General features: G+C 39.7%; 1 protein-coding gene and 1 long non-coding RNA gene across 3 annotated transcripts in view; one reads left to right on the top strand and one right to left on the bottom strand.

Annotated features, from left to right (window-relative positions):
* CDH13 (cadherin 13) overlaps positions 1-19,874 on the bottom strand; it is a 428,229-nt gene that overhangs the window by 37,964 nt on the left and 370,391 nt on the right. For both annotated transcript variants that reach the window (XM_014257138.2, XM_005528228.3), the window contains exons 9-10: positions 13,161-13,343; positions 11,911-12,164 (exon numbers count right to left, since the gene is read on the bottom strand). In XM_014257138.2, coding sequence (XP_014112613.1) covers positions 11,911-12,164; positions 13,161-13,343 — 437 coding nt within the window. The remainder of the gene's footprint in view (positions 1-11,910; positions 12,165-13,160; positions 13,344-19,874) is intronic.
* On the top strand, positions 17,444-18,733 carry LOC148183128 (uncharacterized). Its single transcript, XR_015773745.1, has 2 exons — positions 17,444-17,743; positions 17,978-18,733. It is a non-coding gene; the product is annotated as an uncharacterized LOC148183128 (long non-coding RNA).

The following is a 19,874-nucleotide window of genomic DNA, read 5'->3' on the forward strand; positions in this document are numbered from 1 at the left end:
TCAAGGCCAGCCATTAAGCCAGCACTGCCAAGGCCACCACTAACTCGTGTCCCCGAGTGCCACATCCACAGGGCTTTGGGCAGGGATGGGGACTCCAGCCTGTCCTAACTCCAGCTGGGACACTGGCAGTGAAAGGCTTCTCCTGGCTCCAGTTCTTCATGTGGCCTTGTGAGATGTTTCCTTCAGGGAGACAGGGGAGTCCCAAAGCCAGGCAAAGCACTCCAGGGTGAAACAGAATCAAAGCAGAATTGTCACAGTTTGATGGCAATCGAGGAGTTAATTAGGGCTGTTAGTTAGGAGTCCTTGCTGCCTAGTTAAACTCCAAGCATTATTATGAAAGCTGAACTCTCCAGGACAGTGAAAGAGCAGGAGATAATATATTAAAATAAAATATGGCACTTTGTGATTAGTAATGCAAAAACTGATGTGTTTTTCCTTTCAGTTCCTTTGTTTATCTTTGTTTAGAAAGAACTGAATTCATAGTAGGAAAATAGACTCTTCTGGTGATGGGTAGAGTTATGTAGCCCAGAGGAATTAAGACCCATCAAGAGAAAACCCTTTCCAAACTTGTAGCATCAATAACAAGAAAAGGAAAGGGTATGTGAGAAATTCAGTAACATGTTTAATTATGTGAGTGCATAATATCCAAGGAAAAATTACATTACCACCTGATAATGTGAAGAAAAAGCACATTTATTCCTGGCTAATAATAACTTTTAAATTAAGATTTTTTTTTTTTTTTTTCCCAGCTGAACAAATACACTATGTACTTCATGGGTGTAGTTCTTACAGAAGAAAATTAATTCTCTTTCATTCTTTTGGTAATAATGGACAATCTCCTATTTGAGTTTTATTTGACCGATTACATTGAACTATACAAAAAATACGTGACCTCTTTCTGTCCTGAGTGTTGGAGCAATGCATGATATCATGTCACATCTTCTCCTTTATTTTCAGACAGTTTCTTTTGTTTGCCTAACTGGCTGTATTTAATGACCATGAAAAATAAGCAGGTCAGTGTGATTCACCTCCTCAAACCTCAGTGAACCAGATTCTCAGGCTGTCTCTGACCCACCAGGCCCTTATCACGTTTCCAGGTTGTGCATAACCACGTCTTTGGTGTTTTATTTCTAAAGTCATCAAGTGCAGGCTGTTCCATTTGTTAGAGGTTGCTGTGCTGGTTTCCCCTCCTCTCCACCTTTCTGCCTGTAGGAATCTCTAACATCCAACCTCCAAGGGATGTTAGAAAACAAAATACTGCTTGAACACTTGTTGAACAAAGCCATTCAAACTCAGATTCCACACTTTGTTATGTTCATTGTAACATCCCTTGTCTGAGTGATGTTACTGCAAAACAAAACTGTCCTTGCACAAGTAAATATTAATAGAGGATGCTCAAAATTAAATCCTGACAGATATTTTGAAAAAAAAAAAAAAGTCACAAGGTGTCTTGCAATATATAATATACAATATATAATATACAATGTATTAAACCCTCTTGTGTTTTCCAAGGAAATAAAAAACTTAAGTATATTCTTTAGAGAAAAATTATCCTTTAAATACTAAAAGGTGAGTTTATGCTGAAGAAGTCAGAAATTTCCCTCTGCAGGTTAAAAAGCTGCTTTCTTGCCAGGTTACACATCCTGTGTGCATCTGAGGGCTTGCTCTGATGTGCTGCCTACAACAAATCTATGATGCACAGCACAATTTTTATATCATGCTCATCATCATAATAACCAAGCCCCCTTCAGACATGCACTAAACAACATGACAAATGTGTGTCATTTAAGAAATCTGCTGGCCAGTGATGGAAAATGTGAAGAGGTTAGAGGGGAAAGCTCTAAAGAAGTATTCATTTATGATATAAAATGAATACTTTCATTAGATGTTGTGGGCTTAGGCACTGAAAAAAGAGGAAATGGAAGATTCAGAGTTGCTTGTTTAACCTTAATTTACCTCACTGACAGTCCTGATAAACTTTTTATCCAGGCCTTGCCTGACTGCAGGGTGGTACCAATGAGATAAATACTTTACCAAAAGTATTCCACTATTTGGCCATATATAGTTTTATTTTCTGCTTGACATCCTTTGCATTCAGTGCACACAAATATAGTGCTCTGTGAATTTCATGTATTTTATCTCCCAAGATTCTATTATGCCCTAGTTACTTCATGCTGTTTAACCCTGGGTTGGAAGCCCAGGAATTAGACTTCTCACACCCTTGTCTTTTGGGATCTGAATGTTTTGCCAGCCACTTTCCATGTAGGTCCAGAGCATCACTGTGAGGTGAATTTTAATTTGACAGAAAAAAAACTGGAAGTCTCAAAACTTGTAAAACTGAAATAATCTGGTTTTTTTACACCCCCTGAAATGACAGAAGCTGTAATAAAAAGACTCACCTGGCTGCACAAAGAAGGATGTGTTCAAAAGCACAGTTATACAAAGATTAAAGACATTAGAGGCTTTTCCTTCTTTTTCTTTTTCCTGGCACTTCAAAACCTAAACTGCAGCAGTTTCCATGAATCAACTGACTTAACAGCCTTGACATGGACATGTGCAGAAAGCTGAGACAGTGTTGTTTTCTTTCTGTGCTAAAATGTTTTTTAAACACTGATTAATAACTTAGAAGATTCCAGGGCCAGAATCTGCACACCTTGTTTCCTCCTAATAGAAAAATTCCTAATTTTTCTCCTGAAGCATTATCAGATAAAGGCTGGGGCTGCATTTGTGCAAAACGCTACCAAGGAATCTCCAGAGAGGCTGGGCCTCAGGCTGCGAGAATTCTTGTGGAAATTTCCCATGTGAGAGAGGAAACAGTACTCTGCCAGACCCATTAAAACAGGTAATTGTGTAAAAATTCTTCAGGGTTTGGAGTATTCAGTGAAATCTGGATGAGAAGGGTTGGTATCTCCAAGGTGATGTGGTGCTAAGCACGAGCCAGAGGAGCTGCCCAAGGGATCCCATGGATAATAATTATCTGGCTCTATGTAGAGCAGGCATGCATGTCTCTGTAGGCATATTTACCTAGAGTATAATGGTCATAAAATTAGGAAGAAGTCAGTCCCTAGTAATTCACATTTGAACCGAGAATGAATCTGCAGGCTTGCTGCTGCTTAACAAAGTGCATAATTTCACTCTTACTCAGAAACTATTTTGCAGAAATTGGCATCCTTATTACAAAGTTAATAGAAAAATTCCAACTGAACTCTACAAGGCGTTTTTCCTATTAAAGTAACACTGCAGAGCTCCATTTAGCAAAAATGAGTGCTTAAACCTTCTGACAATTTCTTCAGTGAACACGAATTCCACTCCAAGGATAACTATCAGTGAGCCTGAGAGGAGATGGGGCTTTTGTACCTTGAAATGCATGGACTGGGGCTGCCTTGCCACCGAGCAGTGGCTGCAAACACAGGACAGAAATTCTGCTTTTGGGAAATCTCCTGCTCCCAGATGAAAACCTATTCCTGGCAGGAATTTTGCCACTGAATTGGGAGCGCCCATGATTTATTCTATCCTTAGTCTGAAGATGGTAAATTAATGAAATATGGCCAGAATGTGCCAGACACCACCTGCTCAGTGCCACACAAGATCTGTACCTGCTTTAAGGACACAAGTGCTGAATTGCTTAATTAGACACTTTCCCTTCATGGCAGGATTCAGGCTGGGGGCAGCACCAATCTCCTTGGAAAACTTTGGCTTCAGTGCTTGCTTTTGCAGCTTTTGCCATCATGTAAAACACCACTGGTCCCTGTTCTAATCACACACATAACCAGCCCAAATAACTTTCTATCAAAGCACCACTGAAAGCTCTAACTACACACAGACGTTCACACACGATCAAACCCAGCTGAGTGAGACTCCAAAATTCAACAGCTTTAAAATATTAAGAGAAATTCATACCACCCCCTTCCCCATCAACACAGCTCCTCACACTGTGTCCTCAAACTTGATAGCTAACTTATTATAATCAAGATACTCTTTACTCCTTCCCGAGACAAAATCCTGCCTTTTCTGAGACTAGAAGAGAACAGTAATGACAAAGTGAGTTATTGTCTAGATCTGCCTTCCACTGCAAGCATAACTTGTGACTGATAGATCCTATTGTTATATTTCTCAAGAAGATCTGCAATATTGTTTAGTCAGTGACATGAAAAATGTGCCCTATAATTTCACAGTTCACCGCCATTCATTCTGAGTGCTGACACGGTTGAAATCATAATGTGGCATAATATTGTTATGCAGGATAAAGACAGAAGGTCTAATTAAACTCCCCTTAAATGCTACATTCATCCTTATTAATCAAGAATTCGGGATTCTAAAGGTAATATCAAGGCAAGTTGAAATAGGTGACTGTGGCTTATTTGATTTCATGGAAACACAGATTTTCAATGCTATCATCCACAGCTTTAATATCAACATATTAAGTATGATTTATGCCAACAGAGTAGAGCAGTGGAAAATTTTAAGAACAGGATCTTCTGACAAGTGTTGTCAGGAGTGAGGAAGTCTAGCTTCAGGTAACTGGGTTCTGGGCAAAACTATGAATCATGGATTGAGAATTCCTGAGCCCCCTGCTTTAGGTATCCTTTAATAATTTAATTCAGACACTTCTGCTATTTAAGAAGCCAATCAAGGAGAGAGGGGATGCTTTTTTTTTTCCCCTTAGGAAAGGGACACTTTTGAGACTTTTACAGAACAGCCTCACTCAGTCTGGATGAAAATTTCCCCCCTGCTCTGCCTCCTTTTCTACCAGGAGAGGAAAAGGAAATAATGCTATACCAACCAGTTTATGTACATTAACCTTTCCTCAAACTTTGGCAAGTGCTAGGAAGAATCGAGAATCCAGCCAGGATAGCAAGGCAAAAACTGATATAACAAAGCTTAGCTCCAACTGGTAAGCTGGGATTGGCCTCAAGCACTGAAAATTAAGATTTGCAAATGCAGAAAGAAGTAAAGAAGAGGTCAAACATCTGTCCCAACACAGAGGCAGAGAATATCAGTAAAAAAAGGGCAAAAAAACCATCAGGGGAGACTTAGAGGTGTCCCTCAGGATGAGAGACACTGAAAGCAGCTGGGGAATCAGTGATCCAGGGATGCTCCCAGTGCGAGCAGGGAGGTGCTGACAGGTTGGTGGCAAATTAAAGCAGCCAGGAAAAGCCTGTGAGGAACAAAGGGGCTGAGTGACAGAGCTTGGGAGGCAGACTATCAACATCTGCTCCCAGCTCCCAGGGAAAGCACATCCTGTTACTCTGCAGCTCTGCTGTGGGAGCTGACAGAGATGGAACTGGCTCTCCTGAATGGTCAGCATCAGGTGCTGTCCACAGCTTTTACAGGCCCTGCACCCCAGCTTTGGCAGACGTTTCAATTCTCTCAGCAGTGGGATTTAATTCCAGTCATTTGTTCTCTTCTGTCCCATCTCTGTAGCTCCCACCCAAAAATTTTTATTTATTTTCCTTTTTTTTTTTTTCTGTTTTAACCAGCTGCTTCCTCCACCAGCCTTGGTGATCAACCCAGACAGTTCTGGCCAGCTACAAACAACCTTCTGCACAGGGAAAATGGGGCTGACTTGGCTCTTGAGCCATTTTCACCCTTCCAGAGTTACACCAGTGTGGTTCTAGGTATGACAGGAGGTACACCACCACTCCAGAACCAACTTTGCTTTTCCCTTACTGCTGTAGGCCTGAAGAGTTTGCTGTATGGGGAAAGAGGAGTCATCTACTTTGCTCAGTAAATGAAAAGTAGAAGTCAGTTTGGGCAAGCTGACCAAAACAAACCAAAAAAAAAAAGACAATGCAAGCTTTTTTAGTATTTTTTTCCTTCAGATATTTGTTCTATGATAGTAAAATATAAACATCACAATAATAACCCACTGGGTAATAATTATCAGATAGTATTAACACCTTCAAGGAACAGTGTCAGGAAAGACTGCTGTGTAAAATACCCTTGAGCCAGTGGTTGACCAGTGGGAACCTGCAATTACCAGCGGTGTTTGTGTAGCACGAGGGAAACGCCCAAGTTTGTTCTTTCAGAGTTGGTTAAATCTTTTCTGCTAGATACCCCAATAGCCACAGCTCTCCAGAGCTGGTATTTCTGTGTTTCAGAGTTTACAAAGACAGAAGTGAAAAAACTTTTCTTTGCTTCAAGCAGATTCCGTCTCTCCCTGCCTTTCCATCTAACTCAAAAAAAGAGAAAGGAAGAGAAAAACAATGTACACTGCTCAATACACAGCAACTTCAGATCCAGAGATGCACTACAAATTCCCAGTGGCTGGGTTCAGGCAGGCCATCAATAAAACTGCAGAGCCAACTTGAGATGCTCCTGGGTATAACTTACAGTGAAAAACTCTGGTGCTGCATGCTGAGAGCATGGCTCAGCCATTCATTTGTAACAATGGAGCTATTCTTCTGTCTGCACAAGGAAAACAAATCTCCTGTTGTTAGGAATCAAAGACAAGTCCTTCAGACTCTAGGAGACATATTTAACCATGACTAAGTGTGTTGCTTCCTAAGCATTCACTCTTTAAGTCTTCCTATCCCTCTCTCATTATGTAGTACTTCTGGAAGTGATTGGAGTGTATCCCGAAAAAGCAAGTTTATTGACCTCCACCAGCAACAAAAGTGCTTTAAAAAGGCTTGATGTGCAACAAAGTATGCAAAATTGATCTCTTAAGTGGTTGTGAGCATCGTGATGTGAAGCTTCATCCTTGCTCACAGGGGGTTCAGGATCTCTCAAAAAATCCTGGCAAGAGACATGAAAAAGGCTTTTTGAATTGTCTTTGCAATTCATGGCTTATGCATTCGCTGTGTGGAAGGGTGGGGATTGGCAGCCAAGGAGAGGAACAGAAGTAAACCTCACTTTTTCCAGAGAATTCTCCTTAGTTTTCTCAACCATTTGAGATTTGGGAGAAAATCTCTGAGCTATGAATCCCATTTCAGTGTAGTTTCAGCACGATTTTAGAAAATTTTAAGCATTCATTTTATTGGCTTTTTTTTCTTTTTGATGATGATGATGGCTGCCATTGATTAGAGGTTGGAACATTTCCACTGATTTCCACCAGCTCCATGGACACCAACCCCAAAGCCAGGGTGATCTAATCTAAAGCAAAACACATCCCAGCAGTAAAAATCCTGTTCCCAAAGACATTGACCAGTCCATTATCCAGAGGTGAAAAGACAAACCATGCACAGAATCATCAGGGCTGCAAGAGATCCTCAAGATCCAACAGTCAACCCAGATTCAGCTCCTAAATTACATCTCCAAGTGCCACATAATCTTGACACTTCCAGATCTGTGTCCCCACCATCTCCCTGAGCAGATTATTCTAAAACCTGACCACTCTTGCACTGATTTTTTTTTTTCCAGTGTCTAATCTGAACCTCCTGTGGGAAACTGAAGGCCATTTCCTCTCATCCTTTCCCTGGAGACTTGGCAGAAGAGGCTCACCACAACCTCCTTCAAGGCAAACAAACACAGTCACTTTTAATTCACTTGGGTTCAGCCTCCTCCCTCCCCTGCTCTCATGCTCCAGCATGAAACCTCATTAACACTTAATTTGCAGCACAGAAAAATGCAATTTATATCAAGAGAAACAGAGTCTATCCCCTTCCAGACACACCAGTAGCTGTTATTTGGAAACGCTGGCAATAATAAATGAGTTTGCTCCTGTTTCCAGACTAGCAGGGCTTGGAAAGAGCGTCCCTGTGCTTCCAGGAGCCACCTGTACTATGTGGGGCAGCTTGATATAAATATTATATACAATTATATACCTTATCTACGTAAAGAGTTTCAGATATCTCTGCAGCCTTTCATGTTCCTGTAAAACTCGGTGCAGTTTGGGTTCTGAGTTCTCCAGCTTCAAATGTTGCATTTTAATTCTACTTAATGAATTAGATATGCTTTAGAGCTGTAATAAACTTTTCTTATGAAGATATTTCTGAAGCACTGAGTCACATTGCTTACTGAGAATAAACGCTGAAACAATATGTTTACATAAATAATTTAAAATCCAAGAGCACAGTAGGTAATAAAAATATATTGCCATGATAAGCCACGAAACCAGAAAACAACACTGCTCTAATTACAAATTACAAATACATGGCAGTAAACAACTTATTTACACGTAGTTAAAAGTCTAACTATTGAATATTCTGGACTTGTTGAATCCCATAAAAGGGAAAAATACTGAAACCAATCTCTTCACACAGTCAAATATTGAGAACCATAACTGTGTTTAATTAAGATCTACTGTTAATAATGGATTTCAGAGTGAGGTTCTTCTTTTAATTTCCCAAGGTAGAAAATGTTATTAAATTTGGCCTTTAACTTCTCTTTGACATGTACACTTGAAACTTCTGATTAAAATTTCAGAGGTTGGGAAGAAGTACCCAAAATTAAACTCTCAAATCTGGCACAAAAATAACAATGGTCCCTGATTAAGAAATCAAATTTCAGAAACTTCATTACTGTTCTATTAATAAATTGTTGGGTTATAATTAAAATGGGGCCTGCTGGATTTCTTTCATTTTTTAATTCTAGAAAAGATGGAAACTGTAGAGAGATTTAAATGCTTAAAGAAAAAAAAAATAGAAAAAAGAAAAAAAAAAGAAAGGCTAATGTATCTGAGAAATGTGACCCAGCTTGAACTGGTTCTTTTTCTTCCTGGGAGCAATGAGGAGTGGAACAAACACTGTTTTCCACCTCTTATTTCCAGGATGATGCTTCCACATCTACATCAAGTTCCTCTGGAATTTTAATGTCAATGGGATAGGGAAGAGCTGGCACCGTGCAAACTCTGCCGGTGCAGACAAATGGCCACAGCCTGAGGTCTGTGATTTGGAGTCTTTTTTCTTTCATTGAAACACATTTTTTGCCAGCTTGTTTGAGCTTTGAAATGAAATTCTTCCTCAGCCTGCAAAAACACTTGAAGCTGAAGAATAAGAAGGAAAATTGCTTCAAAAGTACAGCTGTCTTCAGGAAATTTTACAAAGTAAGCTATGTTTTTCAGAGATAAGTAATTTGATTCTGATTCAGATCTGCATTGTTCAAAGAATAAATTCAATCTAGTTGCAGACAATGGCAAAAATGGTTTCTCTACTCTTTTTTGTTGGTCTTGAAATGCATTTATCATGTTATATCTAGCAGAGTAACTAAATTTCCTGATTACAAATAATCAGCAGCTCCTTCTACAAGTTCTATACAGAAAATTAACTAAAAATATCCTTGCAGTTAGATGTATTTCAATTGTAACAGGCTGAAAAAAAGAACCCAAAGCCCACCAACATTACTAATTTTCTGCTGGTCTGCCCATTTTAAAGAGATTTATACTGTGTTGGGGGTGACGTACACTGCTCACACAGCACAAATCTGACATTCGTGGCTTCTTGCAGACAAAACATTGCTTGCTCATGGTCATTAATATTCAAATAATCCACAGACTCATTCAGTAGCCTGTGCTGTCCCTGCTTGGCCTTTATTTTATCATATAGCCATAGCAAGGACTGATGGCACAGTTATAGACTGGCAACCACAAATTTTGTATCAGTGCTCTGTAAAAGTCCTGCACATTGTCCCTCACTCCAAACACACGATTGGAATTGGAGGTAAATATTTCAGCCAGACCCCAGCCAGTGAGAGCAGTTTTGGCTTTTACATGTGGAATTTGACCCTGTCCTTCACTGCAGATGCTGCTCTCATACCACAGCCTGCCTCTTTCACTGCTGGTACCCAGCTGTTTCAACACCTGGCAGCATTAAAACATCTTTTAAAATGCTGTTTTATGCTTCCCTGTGATTTTAGCAATGGGACTGACAGGTAGTCAAATTAGCCTTTTCCTGATGCATTCTACCATTTCCAGATTTCCATTACATTTGCATTATTTTCCTCTAACACAACCAGTTTCATAGTTTCTTTATATGATCATTCCTCATTCCAGTCTAGCTTAATTCTGCTTTCTTTTCTGCACATAAAAAGAAAAAAAAATAAATAAATAAAAATTAAAATCTTTCTTTTGGCTATAAGCCTTCCATGCCTGGCTATGCAGATATAGTAAAACTTCCGGGAAAATTCTCTTTGAGTTAATCAAGATTTGGGGGTTCCTTGGCAGGCAGTTGTGAGGTGTGGTGAACTGCAGTTTATGTTATTTGGCTATTTATACACCACCCTTAAAGCTGATTGAAGAGTACTCAGTAACTCCCTGGGTGCCCTTTTCATTCTGGGTCAGTGTAATTTGGATAAATTCAGCAAAATCGTAGGTGAAGGGAAAATTACAGCTAATAGCTCCTGGAATGCTGGTTTTGATAACAAAATCCTCACATTTTCATGGCTTTTCTCTTTTAGCATCACAAAATCAGCTGTTACATTAATGAATGTTAGTTTTCCCATCTCCCATGAAAAGATGTAAATTAAGGAGAACATCAATAAATTTGTTTCTTAAACTCTGTCCAAAAGCCAAAGAAAATAAATATCTGTTTCCTGCACAAGCCAGGTTCTGAGCAAAGGTGCTGAGGGTCACATTGCCCTGTCTGACAAGCAACAGAAATTCCATCCATAGACAGAGATTTTTGTGTTTGAAATAAGAGCTCTTTGGAGCAAAAGCTAAAATTAAGAATAAGAAATTATTCTATAAATAAATCCATTTAGAAAACAAGAGAAATTATATGCTAAGAATCATCCTCCAGGTAAACTGTCATTTCCATGGTAGAAGAGAAACTGAACTATTAATGATATTAACTACATTATCTTTGAGGTGATGCAGAGAATTGAAACTTTTAATTATCTGCCTCTCATTTTCCTCTTTCCTTGGAGATGAGCACACTCACCTGCTTAAATTCACCTCCTCATCATTCAAATCCAAGTCCTTTGCAGTGACATTTTCACCAAGACTTGCTACTGACAGAGAACATCTTCAAGATCAGCAGCTTTCTTTATTGTAGAGCAGTACATGTGTCAAACCTTCTTTAAGGATTGCACAATCACTGCTAAATAACCCTGTGACAGCAGAGATCTCTGCCTGTGCTCTGGATTGACAGAGCCATTGTTCAGCTGCAGCTTTGAAGTCGTTCTCACAAAGTATTTATCCCCTTTTATATACACTGAGACCTGGGGGAAATGATACTTACAAGGAGAAATGAAAAATTAAACACGGATGTAGGTTTTAGTGGTAGTGCCTAACCTGTAATTCTCAAATGCTGAGAAAATCTGTCTGGAAAGCCAATTTAGTTTTAGAGAACAAAGTGGTTGGTTTTTCATTTTTCATGGAATCTAAGGCCAAAAAGACCAAACCAGGTGGAACAAAATTTAAGATGATGTTACCACATAATGCCCAGCTTTGCTCCTTGAGACACGGCACAAGTGTGGGTTTATATTATAGCACAGAAAAAATAATTTATTTTCATTTATCTGGACAAGGCCAAGTTGTAGTTTCCTTTAGCTTCAGTCTTTCACTGGGAAATATTTTCTCAGCTCTTGCAAGTGGATGGATGGCCATTATTTTACTGAAAAACATTATAAATGATCATAAACTGATTTAAACACTATGTAAAACAGATGCATCATTTCTACAGACATTTTTAAATTTTATATATCTACCCTGGATCTCATGAAGGAAGAGGAATAAACAAGCAGATTAAAATTTTGAAACTATTCAAAACCAAGTCTATTGCTTGTGGCACTTGATTGTTTTACTGTAGGAATCTCACGGTGTGGAAAATTATTGCTTCCTGTCTAATACAGCACTGTGTTTTCAACAAACTGAATCTATAATTGCAGCAAAATATAAAAAAATATAAATTGAAACTTCATACTGTGCAGAGCCAAAACAAGTTAAACTTAATTCTGCACTGGCAGGCAAATTCTTGGGCAGAAAAGACATTCCCTTAGTGAGGGATGAAAATGAGAGGGCTCTGCTCTCACCTGATGGTCTGGTGCTGCAAAGTGTCGGGGTCGGTGGCGTTCACCGTGAGCACCACGCTGCCAATGGGGATGTTCTCCTGCTTGGTCACTGCCATGGGGTTTGGGTGGAAAACGGGGCCTTCGTTGACGTCCTCCACAGTGATCTGGACGGTGGCTGTGGAGCTGGGGCCGTAGGCGATGTCTGGGATCAGCGGGTCTTCGTTTTCCACTTTGATCAGCAGCGTGTGAAAGGCCGAGATCTCGTAGTCTAAAGGCTGTAGAAGGGAAGGGCAAAGCTCAAACACAATGACAACACTTTTTCCTTCAGCCCATGGCAAACTTGCAGACAGCAGAATTAGCCGGAAAGGGACAACAACATTCCCTGCACCCAGGACTTGGTGAGAGTTTAGGATTAGACACACTCAGTTCTAAATGCATTGAAGATAATAAACTTCAAAACATAACAGACTTCAAAACCCGTGGAGACATCCCTCTGCCCAAGAGCTTACATTTTTTTGCCATTTACAGACACAATTCAATGCTTATATATACATGTTTATTTATATGTAGCATGTATTTAACAAACAAATGAGTCACACTCAGTAGCTACTCATGACAATAACACAAGCTGCTTTCTCAACTCCTGTCTTAAAATCAAAGCCACTGCCATGGAAATACATGCATTTGTCCTAAGAATTGACAATGCCTCTTCTGAAGCAAAAAAGAGAGCATTCTGGTATAGGCAGCAAACAGGGCTATTTTCTTCTTTTTTTTTATTTTTTTTATTTGTTAAATTTGAGACATAGGACTGTCTTCGTACAAAGACAGGCAGTGAATTTTCCTATGAGACTTTAGAAACGTGGGACTAATCCTCTTTAGAAATGTGGATTCAGTCTGAATCCATGTCCCTTTCTTTCCTGCTACTTGCACATGTTCTCTAAGTGAGACCAAAATGGGGCTCCTGAATTCTAATTGTACCTCCAGCAACAAACACGATATTGTTGTCAAATCTCACTATTAATTGTGATGATTACTGCAAGTCTGGGTGTTATTTAAACACAATGGCAATACAGTAAGGAACAGACAGTCCTTGTGACTGAAGAATAAGGTTACTGTGACAGAAGAAGGGGTTATACACACAGTTTGGACAAGGGCTGGCAGCCAACTTTATATCTTGGAACAACCTATCCCTGCTGTGCCTTGTTTCATGCAATGAGCCCAGGGGATGGACCCGACAACAAAGATACAGGGCAGGAGGGCATTGCTCTTACCTTGACAACAGAGAGCATTCCCTCATTAGTCTGGGGGTTGGTGTGGATCTCGAAGCTCTGCCCTGGGTTCCCGTTAATGATGGAGTAGACGGCTCTCCACGCCCCGGTGGCGGGGTCGTCCCGGTCACCCACAGTTAAGTTCACTATTACACCTGTGACCCCCTCCTTCACTGTGGCCTGGAACTGGAAAATAAAACACAGAGGAAATCATTACTATTTCCACTTAATGACCACACACACACACAAAATATCCAAGGCAGCGTTAATTATTTACCCCAGCAGGAGGAAGGTGGAATCCTTGACCGAAAATGAATGTTGTGGGCTTTAAATAATACATTCTCACTTATGAAATATGAGGCAGCACATTTCAGCTGTTCTTCACTTAATAGATGGCAGATAAGCAGCGATTTTACAGGAATGGAGCTCGGGAAGGTTCTGATCACAAGAAGAGAGCTCAGCTCATATTGCTGGAAAGTGAAGCATGAAAATGCCAGCAGTGCTGCACAGCTGCATGTATTTCCAGCACAGGAACTGAGGGAAGAGGAACCTGCCTTGTACAGACCACTCATGCCTTCAAATCTACTTTTATTTACAAACAACTCCAGTTTTGCATTTCACACTCTTTTTTTTTTTTTTTTTTCATGAATTATCCCACCCACATTCCTTTTTACAATGCATCGTTACCAGGACACAAAACAGGTCTCACAAAAACCATTCCCAAAGCATTTTTTTGAGGGTTTGCTCTAAGACACTCAAAAATAATTGGACCTCATGCTACCACTTTGGCTGCATAACTAAAAGCCAGCGTTGTTTTGTTTTTGCAGCAGAAGAATTTTTTATGATCTTGCGAAATGTGTTGCTGAACGATTCAACCAGCCAAGCCCTGTAAGAAGTTTCTAGTTTATTCTCCATCATTCTTGTTTATGTAGGAAAAAACATTAAGCAAACCATTGGAAAAGCTTGTAAGGGTCACACTTAATAACACTCCTCACCTTTCAAGTACTTGAGGCTGACGTGCTAAAAGCACTGTATAAAAGAGTGATAAGAAAATGCGTGCTTTAGAGGTGGATAAACCAGGCTGATAACAGACCTAATCCTGAGAAGTGCTGAACATCAGCACTGCCATTACAGATCATTAAGAAATCTTAACATTTCCAGGGATTAAACCTTCAAAAGTCCAAAATTACAAACTTTAATAACACAAATAGGTTTTGCTGTGCTATGGTTGGTGACAATGCATCACTCAAGGGCAAGAGTCACCCAAGTGGCTTCAAGACCTGAATAAACTGTCTTTCCCTCTTACAGAATACAAGAAGTCATAACACTGCAGAAGAGTTTGTGAAAATACCGAATCCAAAAAATGGCGTTTTATTAATATATAGATTTCCCAATCTGGACAAATAGGAGGTAAAGTGGATTTCCTCATATGAAAATAAAGAAAAGATGACTATGTCTTCCCCTGTGTTCACTTATCTTTGTTTTTCTTTTTTTTCCAATAGATTTAATTTCTCTTTCCAAACCCTTTTTCAATTTGTCTGTGAAATTTGAGTGCATGCACTCAGTTCAAGCTTTCCAGCCTCAAACTTGATTTCATAAAAGGATGACATTAATAACTGGCTATTTCTATCTTCCTTGGTGAATATAACAAAGAATTTAAAGATTCTTTTGATTTTGATAGTTAATATGTAACAGGTTGTGATTGAGCTTTGTTTCAGACAGTTCATTAAGCTCATTTGCAGTTTAATTAACTCTAAATGATAATATAACAATATTTTCACTTGCTTTGAAACAAATTAAAAGGAAAACTCTATTAAGAATCTCAGAAATAACAGAAGAATGATTACCAAGATTGTGTTCCTTCCAGCTCAGCCAAATATTGTCACAAGCAGACTTGGATACCTCTTACTCTGATTGAAAATAACCAATTAGCTCGATTGATATTTTATATTATTTCATATTGTCCCAATTTGAGCATGCATAATGAGACATTAGACCCATAAGGGTCAGAATTTTTCCCACAAGTGGGCGGTACCCACCAATTTCCATTCAGCTGCGTAAAAAAAGGTGACCAGACTTCAAGGAGCCTAATACTAAAAAATCTAACCCTGAGATTTGACCAGGCATCTGCTCCTAATTCATATTGATCCTTCAGAAAAATCTCTTCCTTAATCCTCCAGTCTGATTCAATTAAGTGTTCAATACTCCCTGGCTCACCTTGGGAGCTGTAAGAGCTGTTAGGGTAAAATATTAAAAGATATGGCTGTTTTATTCAGATGCATTATTGTGAAGCCTGTGAGAGGAATTTATTATTTTTACCCCATCAGTGCCAGACTGGGATGGAAAAGGTTGCCATGGTGTGCCAGCTAGTTCAAAAAAATATGGAATGTCCAGCTAAGGATATCTAAATCAAGGATATCTCAGCTGGGATTGGCTTTCTTCTGCATCCCTGTTTTCTCCTGGTTTAGGAAGAGCTCTCAGGAACTGCAGCTGCAGAGAGAAAGGGCACATGGACCTGCTGGGGGCACAGCACTGCTGAGCTTCTGACTCCTGCAGGTCAAGGAAATGCCAGCATTCACAGGGAAAGGCTGTGCCAAGCCAAATAATTCCTGCTACTGTGGTACCCTCACCCCTAGAATCCTTCACATTTTGGAAACGACCACGTAAAAACAGATATTTGAAGCTGTCTGGAAGGTTAGAGTAAAATCTGTTCAAGATGGATGGAAAAGCAGAATGATCAGACCACAGAAGTTGTCACAGTGGTCTACTCTAAATTTATAATATGAAAAGTGTAATAAATCACAGATTTATGATAGCAAAAGACACATATCTACTGTGAAACCATGTGCCTAGAAAAATATAGTGTATTTTATCTAGAAGGTGAACTCTTTTGTCTGTTCAGTCACCTTTATGTAAGGAATAAACCTCCCAACATTTAGAAAAACCTGTTACACTTATACCGAGTCCCTTTCAAAAACAAAGGTAAAAAAGGGAATTTAAAAATGATAAAAGGGCAAAAATAGGAATTAGATTTGGAAACAGAAAAAAAAAATAACCACAGGTTCCTCATATTTCACAGTGAAAGGTTTGCACTCTCAAAGCACAGTGCTTAACTGGGAAAGTCTGAACCAGTGCTCTAAAATAAAACCCCACAGTGGCTAACACAAATAATTGGATCACAAGTTAATTGATTTTACTCATTTTAAATATCTGCACATCCCTTAAGCACCACTATAAATTAAGAATAAAGTAGATGAGTTCGGTACTTTATTTAAACTGCTATCATTTGGACCTATTTTAACACTAATAACTTAGAAGGCAAATACCCTGGGCCAGAGTGGGTTTGCTGGAAGGAACTCTGTGCATTTAGTGCTTCTGAGTATTTGAAATGTGAGGTTAACCTGCTCTGTGATGTGCCACTCTGTCATTTATTGTGCCAGAGATTTTAGCAATTCTGTCATTTTTAAAGTTTTATAAATATAAGGGAGAAAAAAGATGCAGTTCTTCTTTCTTTGCATCCAAAATCCCATGGCAAAATACATAGAAAAGGGACTGATACAAACTTGGAAGGAAACACTGAGTGGCCAGCAGCTAATGGGGAACTGAAAGATTTTGAGGAAATATAGTGATGGATGTAAATGAAGAGAGTGAGGCTTGTGAGGGTGCATAAATAGACTTGAAAATGTAACAAGCAGCAATGTTTGCCATCACGATGGACTGAGGGGAAGCAGATGAGCACAGTGGAATTCTCGTGAGGGATCACCAGCGTGGTTCCACAGGACATGGAGGTCCTGGAGGGTGACAAGGAGCAGTTTCTGTTTCTTACAGGAGTCAGTACAGGGATGGCAGGGAGACCAGAAATGTTCAAAGCTGCTGTGCTCAAACACAGCCTGAGCAGAGGAGAGAGTCTCATCCCAACAGACTGTTTCTCCCTTCCCTGGATTTTACAAGCTTAATTTAGGGGTTGTTTCCTGCTGGAGCCAGGGGGTAACACTGAGCCAAATCCCCCTCCAGGCTGAGCCCCACCATGAACTGAAAGGACAGTGCACTGCCTGCTCTTACTGACAGAAAGTTCCTCTGCATGGTCTCAGGACAAACCACGCTTGTCAGATTCCCACCACAGGGCAGGTACACAAAAAGATCGCTCTGCAAAACGCTATCACCTGAGGACCCAAGCACCGACCCCACCTCATCTCAGACACAGCTGAAAATCAGGTTCTTATCTCACAGCCTCATTTAAAGCTGCTGTAGTAAATGAGATTCTGTTTACTAACTTCTGAGAGCAGATGAAGAGATGAACTTGAGCGATCAGAACCCCCTGAATGCCTCCTGTCCAACAGCAGTGTGAGCAGGCACAAACAACAACTTCATGAAGCCACTAAAAAACTGTCTCAGAGTGGGGCACTGACACCCAAATTAAAGAGCTGCTACAAGCAGCAAACACAAAGCAAGATAAACGTGCCTGGGGTCGGTGATCACTACCCAACGGCTCATTAAGATTCTGCACGCTGTGATTCCCAATCAGGAACAAACAAATTAAAACTCTATGTCAGTTTGCATTTATCAGGGTGATATTCCAGTGGAAGGTATTCTGTGCTTTCTTTCCTCTTCTATATATCATAAAAGATGGAAAATAATGGGATGTATTAAATTCATATGTCTGTGTTTGAAATTCCACAGAGAAATTGTATTATTGCAATTATCTCCCTCCACTGAAGCCCACTGCCTTTGTTACCATATTTTGTCTGTTTAATTTCCTGAGAATGTGATGACAAGTTATAGAATCTCTTGCAACCTGCTTTTTGCCTTTTCTTTTGCAGGCTGTCATTCAGTACAAATGCACCTGAACTGCCAGGATTTATTTGCCAAGGAAACAACGTATTTTCCATAGCTCTGTACCTGGAACGTCTCCAAGTACAAATGAATTTTCAGAGTGGTCACAAAGGTCTGCATTCTGGATCAATCAGGAATGAGAGTCTCATAAATGTCAGAAACGAGCATTTCAGGTGGAATTCAGTGGGACACAAATTCCAGTTTCCAAAGGACAAACCAAGTCATGGGTGTTTAAGGCAGGGGAAGCACAAGGAGGAAAGAGAATTTGTGATTGCCCAAAGTGGTGCAGCTGATCCTGCTGCCACTTTCCTCCCATCCCAGGGGACTAACCTGGGCCCCTGGAGGGCTGGAAAACTCCACCTGAGCAAAATCAGTTCATATCAAACCCTCCACTGGAGCAATTTAATGGAAAATGGTGTGGTCAAGGGGAATTTTAACTTGGTGCTTCATCTCCCTAATCTCTTCTGCAGATTTTAAAGGTATTTTACTTCTTAAGACTGTGCACAGCCTTTGCTACATGGACACAAGCAGCGGCTGTATCATAGTACAAAAATATCTGTACTGAAGTGATGGATTAATTTGATGTAAGCTGCACACCAAGCAACACATGAAACACTTGGAAAGCCATTTAGATGAAAGACACCACATAAATATAAAGCATTTTCATGGTATGACAAGGATTTGATGGTGTAAATGAGATGCAAAGCAGAAATTATAGCTGTGAGTCACCTAAACAAGCTTTATTATTGTCATTGTCTTACTGCCATAATGCTGGCTCATAGGCACAGCATTGTTTCTTAACAGAAAGTGTTTCTTTCAGCTTATTCTATATTTTTTCTGACTACATAATATTCTTCCACCTCCCTGGTGAAATTACAGAAATAATTCAATCGTAGCTTAGAAGAAAGAAAAAAAACAAAAAACCAAAAAAACTCAACAACTTTTCAAATATATGAAATTGACCATAATAATTTTGGATGCATTTTCAGTTTTTACTTTTGATTTTTCACAGCCTCTGCATTGTAAATGCTTTGTGATCTTTCAAGGCACAAACCAGTTTGCTTTACAAAGTAAAAGTAGGACTCAGTAATGAAGGACTGAATTAATTTTTTTTCTGCAAAATCTTTGTCTACAAGTCTGCAGCAAGAACAACCAATCCAAAAGATCAGTTAGGTAAATGGAAGGTTAAGGATTAAATTCTGCTCTCTGGAACATGGCTACAATGTCTGCAGGCTCTGAATTTGTGCCTTTTTATAGAAAAACACAAAGATGCTTAAAACCACTGATATTCATCAGGTATGGGCAAAAAAAGGGAAGTTTCTGCATGGCTTCATTTTGTTCTGCTGCTCATCAATCTACCTGGAAAGGTACTCACACAAACAAAAACTAATTAATTAGGCTCCAGGTAAAAGTCCCTCTGGGAAAACCTCCCAAACTATTTCTGGGACTGAGACCCCTTCAAGAACTCTTCAGGTGTTAAAATTCATGATTGAATTGTGGTGGGTTAGAATGAAAAAATAATGGGGTAAAATGGGGGGGAAGGAGGAAGGAAGGGAAGGGGAAGGGAAGGGAAGGAGCTGGGTGCTGCAAGAGCTGCCTGTAAGGCTGCCAATGTGAAGGAACATCCTATCCCTTTCTCAGGCACCATAAATCTTTGAAAAGTTTGGAAAATCTACAGAATAAGATCCTGACAGGAGCCATAAATTAATTTACAGAACTTTCTCCCTGCTTCTTCCCCACAGCAGTACTGAAAGCCCATTCAGAGGTGGTGCTGGTTTCAATCCTGTCACTTATAGGCTTGCAGAAGACTAAACAGCCATTTGGGGATGGTAAATAAGCAAATGGTGAAGGTTACTTGAAAAGCAGACGCTTTTCGGAATTATT

Source organism: Pseudopodoces humilis, chromosome 14, assembly GCF_049639895.1.
Source record: "Pseudopodoces humilis isolate 2021_Gansu_Grassland_sample_001 chromosome 14, ASM4963989v1, whole genome shotgun sequence".
NCBI lineage: Eukaryota > Metazoa > Chordata > Aves > Passeriformes > Paridae > Pseudopodoces > Pseudopodoces humilis.